General features: G+C 38.8%; 1 protein-coding gene across 2 annotated transcripts; it reads left to right on the forward strand.

Annotated features, from left to right (window-relative positions):
- Positions 1 to 2,388: 2,388 nt before the first annotated feature.
- Positions 2,389 to 4,324, forward strand: LOC144709840 (inositol diphosphatase DSP4-like). 2 transcript variants are annotated; one of them, XM_078583491.1, is made up of 6 exons: positions 2,389 to 2,520; positions 2,655 to 2,957; positions 3,108 to 3,201; positions 3,689 to 3,746; positions 3,829 to 3,872; positions 3,979 to 4,324. In XM_078583491.1, the coding sequence occupies exons 2-6, from the start codon at positions 2,659 to 2,661 to the stop codon at positions 4,201 to 4,203; spliced, it is 720 nt and encodes a 239-aa protein (XP_078439617.1). In that variant the 5' UTR covers positions 2,389 to 2,520; positions 2,655 to 2,658; the 3' UTR covers positions 4,204 to 4,324. The 2 variants fall into 2 exon arrangements, with proteins under 2 accessions (XP_078439617.1, XP_078439616.1); XM_078583490.1 differs by lacking the exon at positions 2,389 to 2,520 and having other exon boundaries at positions 2,539 to 2,957.
- The last annotated feature ends 552 nt before the right edge of the window (positions 4,325 to 4,876 follow it).

Raw genomic sequence — 4,876 nt, forward strand, 5'->3', positions numbered from 1 at the left:
CTGCTCAGGCCTCTCAAGCTGCTTATCTTCTGTTTTAGCTTGTAATAAAAAAATTTCTCAATGTTTTGAGTTGTCCTTTCATGGGCACAAACATTTTGGACGACCATACACTTGTTGTGGCCTATATAAGGCCTCATGTACCCTTAAAGGATTATTATTGAAGTCTATTATTTTGTTGAAATTCTTATTTCTCCACTTTGGGTGTTCTCTTTGGTAGGCAGTGCTTTAGTCCTTGTGGATTCAAGCACAATCCCTAGTGGACTCAAGGGTTGGAGAAGCAAGGCTTGTGGATTTATCAAACACAGAATTAAATGATTTTTGTACATATAATGAATGACACAAAAAGTTGCAATCACTTTAGTTGATGTTTTCTCCTAAGAAAATAAGTTAAACTTTGCAAAAGATCTAGCTGTTTTTTAATTTTTTCTGCTTGAGTAAAGAATCCAAGAGTTTGATATACTAAACATTGTTACATGATTTTTTTGAACTTTAGAATATTATCTTTGACAAGTAATTAATTAGCTCATTATAGTGGATGAGTAAAGTTTTGATTGAAGATTTAATGAAAACTCAAATTATCAATTGGGTTAAATCAATCCATGATTCATCAATCTATATGTTTCTATTGATAAGTAAGTAGTCTGGTCATAACATTTATTGGGCCATTTGTGTCATTAACTGTACTGATAAATGGGCTAGTGGGTCCATCACAAGTGGCATTTTGGATGTTGGAATATATTTTTAAAGTTGGGGGTTTTATAAATCAGAGAAGGCCCTCAACATACTCCACCTATACCATATTTCTTCAAGTGTGCATCCTTCTTCTTTCTTCTCCCTTGTCTTCTGTCCATTTGCCATACGATTGAAAATTTGTAAGGTTGATGGCGGATTGATCATGGAGGATCTCTAAGATAAAACAGGAGATTCGACACACTGAGGATCACATGGATACCTATAGAGGTTGCACATTTGAGCAGATCATGGATTTAATTAGATTATCTGGTTTTAAAGGCCTGCTATGATTTTGTTACACATCTTACATGTTGATGGAATCTACAAACTAAGTCTACTTGTCTTTTGTGCTCTGTACGACCATGCTCCAACTCTAAGCATAAAGTCAAGAGGGACCCCTCCTAATAGGGTATGAGATGTGGCCTCTTTTAAGGGTGACATGGTTGAGGGACTGACTCATCATTGCACATGTGTAATTACGCAGTTGTCACTACATGGACTCCATTGAAAGTCAATGATTGCCTTGCTTAAAGCTTTACCCAATTTCCGAGACTATTAATGATTCTCAGTTTGGCCTTATTTGGGTCTCCAATTTCCCAATTTACTTGGAGGCAGTGATCAGTCTAAGAAAGCAAGACTCTCTCTCTCTCTCTCACTATATATATATATATATATTTTGCTCCTCTCATTCTCATCGCATTTAGGGGGGTTGCAATAAAGCAGAGTTCATGGAACCCATCAGGCCATTCCACCCTAGGGATCGGCCATCCCGATACCGACATTGGATTACAGTATCGGGACGGATGCTATACTGGATACTAAAAATCAAATTTTTGGTATCCATTTTTTTGTATCCAGATATTGGATATCGATATCGGATATTGGTTGCTACAGTACCGATATCCGATATCAGTATCCGTCTCGATGTCATCATCCGCCTCCGTCTCTCGGGGGGGATGACGATATCGGATATCGGAGTTGGATACTGGATTTCGATATCCATATATAAGGTTGTTAAAAATATAATTTAGTCGTCGACTATGTGGGCAATGGTGGAGATTACTGGGCCACGGGTTAGCAGGAGCTTTTTAGGCTATCAAGCAGTTCGTTTAATATATACAGGAAGAAAACAGAAAGTTTGAGCTCCATATATTAAACGAGGTAGGATATATATAAAAACACATGTCGTTGTTAACATAAATCATCGAAAATGATAATGAATACTTGGTTTTTTCTGTTGATACTGGATAGCGATATCTGGATACCGGTTACGATATCCGGATATCGAAATCCCCAATATCCGGTATCCAATATCTATCTAGTCTTCACCCATTCGATATCCGCCGCCAATATCCATCTTCACCTATCGGACGAATATGGTCTAGTATCCAATATCAGACACCGTCCCCTTTTTTTCCGGACATCGGACGGACAATCCCTATGCCCACCCAATTTACTGCTCCCAGGCGGTGCGCCACGTACGCCTAACTTATGTGGATCCTTTCTATCGCCCTAAACAACCAACACGAGGATGACTGGCGATAATTGGACGTTCTCCCATCGCAGCAGTGCCCAGGTGTCACCCTTCGATGGATATGCGAATATCCTGAGAATCTACGCGTGACTTCCAGAGTCGTGACAGCCGCCGGCAGACTTCATATCACGCGTGATCTAAGCCACCAAACCATTAAAACTTTCCAATCTCCAGAACCCATCATCGTCAACCTCTTCAAAATCCTTTCCGTGGGCGCTTTCACAAAATTTTCCGAGAAAAATCGCATTTTTAAGGTGCAAATCCACCTTATTTAAGTCCTGCCTTCGTCCATGCTTACCTTACGGTGCCGGTTTCTTTCTTCCTTGCTCCTCCAACCTTTAACCTGCTCTCTCTCTCTCTCTCTCTGCATCTCTCTCTATCGCTACAGGCGGATGATACTTCTTGGTGAGATGGCGATAGAGAACGGGGTGGTGGAGAAGGAACATGTGAAACGGCGTGGCATGGAAGATGAAAGTAGCGATGATGAAGAGATAGAGGAGCTAGACGAAGAAATGGAGGCGTTCAATGGAGATGGGCTGCTTCTTGCAGAGGAAGGGAAGAACTTGATAGCAGAAGGCCTTTACGTTCCTCCACTGAATTTCGCCATGGTTGATTCTGGCGTTTACCGCTCTGGCTTCCCCGCCGCGGATAACTTTGGCTTCCTCGAAACTCTCAACCTCCGCTCTGTTCTGTGAGAATCTCATATCCTTTATTCTCTACCCATCTACAAGGATTTCTCTAGCTCGAGATAGAAGTTTCTCTTGCTGCTTCTGCTGAAAGATTTGCCTCTTTCTTTTTACTTTATTTGTACTTAATTGTTTCATTGAAAAAAAATTGATAGGTACCTCTGCCCAGAGCCGTATCCCGACGTAAACTTGAAGTTCCTGTATACGAATGGAATCAGGCTCTTTCAGTTTGGGATAGAGGGATGCAAGGTACTCGTTTTGATCTTCTCCTTTCAATCTTGGACCTGGGAATTAAGATTTTACGATGGCCCACTACATTTTCCTCGTTCCTCAACTTGCTTCACGCATGATAATGAGAATTACTGGTGTTTCTCTTGCGTTATATGATTTTAATAGTTTCTCTGGAGACAAATAAGATCGCGGGTCTGGAGGGAGTCTTATTTGCATGAATATTGAATATTTATGAAAGAAAATTTTCATATAAAATAAGGCTTGACCGTATTTATCGGGGGGGTCCACAGTGGTGTGACTTTACGTTTATGTTTTTCTATGAAAGTGAACTACAAAAAAAGACATTTAAAATATCCTTCCCTCAGTTTGTAAAAACCAGACATAACTAAAAGTGCTGATTGGTTTAAGGGACTTAGTTATCATTGCAATCTTTTCTTCTCCAAGTAAAGTACTTGGGTTTGATGTCCTTTACAAAGTCACTTGACACTGAGTTTGAAATGTTTAGGAACCCTTCGTCAATATTCCAGATGATAAGATTCGAGAAGCTCTGAAAGTGTTACTAGGTAAGACCGCATCTGATGAGTATTCTCCAATTCTTTTCTGAGATTCACATTCGTTGAACATAAGATATTTATGACGATGCAGATGCCACAAATCATCCAATCCTAATTCATTGCAAACGAGGAAAGGTATTTACAGGCAAATTAAGGGACTTAGTTATCATTTCAAGAGCCTGTTTTGGGTTTCCTTTACAGGCAAATTTTCATGCTTTTTTCTTAACATGATTTCTTGCAGCATAGGACAGGTTGTGTAGTGGGTTGCCTCAGAAAGTTACAAAAATGGTGTTTATCATCCATTTTTGATGAATATCAACGATATGCAGCAGCTAAAGCGAGGATTTCTGACCAAAGGTTCATGGAATTATTTGATACTTCCACTTTGAAAAGCTTGCCCAGTCCATTAACGTTGAGTGCTGTTGGAAATTATGATTCAACCTGGATCTTCCCCAAGTCTCTCTAAGTTCGACCTGCATGACTGAACTGTGAAACTCCTGAGGAAGTGAAGGAGCATATATTTTTTTCTCTCTCGATGTGATCCCCACATTACTCTATTACGATGATGAAAAATGACACTTCCTTTAGATATTTTTATAGTTTTGTCAATCAGATCAATGTTATTTCTGACGGAAAACCCAACATATAATAGTGTAAAAGTACAATTACATGCAGTAGTATTTTAGGAATGAGTTTATTGTGTAAAATTCTGAAGCTTATAATTCACAACTCAAAGGACTGGTGTACAAAAAAGTGAGATACCCCCCATCCCCACCACCCACCCTTCGTCTATTATGGAACCCGAAGTGTGCTTAAGAATTAGCATTCACCATCACCTTTCGAATATCAAAACCAACTCTAGATTTAAATACAACTTGCACATGAAGAAATGATAATGTACACCAAAGGTGTTTGTGCAAATTACCAACTAAACGGAAAATAATTTATGGAGATTACACTCCAAATTCAGTGCCAGAAAAAGACATATGGACGAGTGAAAAAATAAAAAAATTATGACAAATATTGTAAGACTTATTTTGACTGGATAAAAGGTAGGACGTACTAACTATAATATTTATTAAAATAACTGGTATAATTATAAACTTTAATAAATATAATATTTATTGAAAGGTTATCTT

The sequence above is a fragment of the Wolffia australiana genome, chromosome 11 (genome assembly GCF_029677425.1).
Source record: "Wolffia australiana isolate 7733 chromosome 11, ASM2967742v1".
Classification (NCBI taxonomy): domain Eukaryota; kingdom Viridiplantae; phylum Streptophyta; class Magnoliopsida; order Alismatales; family Araceae; genus Wolffia; species Wolffia australiana.

Coding starts and splice junctions, on each gene's coding strand:
- LOC144709840 (XM_078583490.1), top strand. CDS start 2,557: ATGCTTACCTTACGGTGCCGGTTTCTTTCTTCCTTGCTCCTCCAACCT. Junction 2,958..3,107: donor CTCAACCTCCGCTCTGTTCT/GTGAGAATCTCA, acceptor AAAAATTGATAG/GTACCTCTGCCCAGAGCCGT. Junction 3,747..3,828: donor AGCTCTGAAAGTGTTACTAG/GTAAGACCGCAT, acceptor ATGACGATGCAG/ATGCCACAAATCATCCAATC.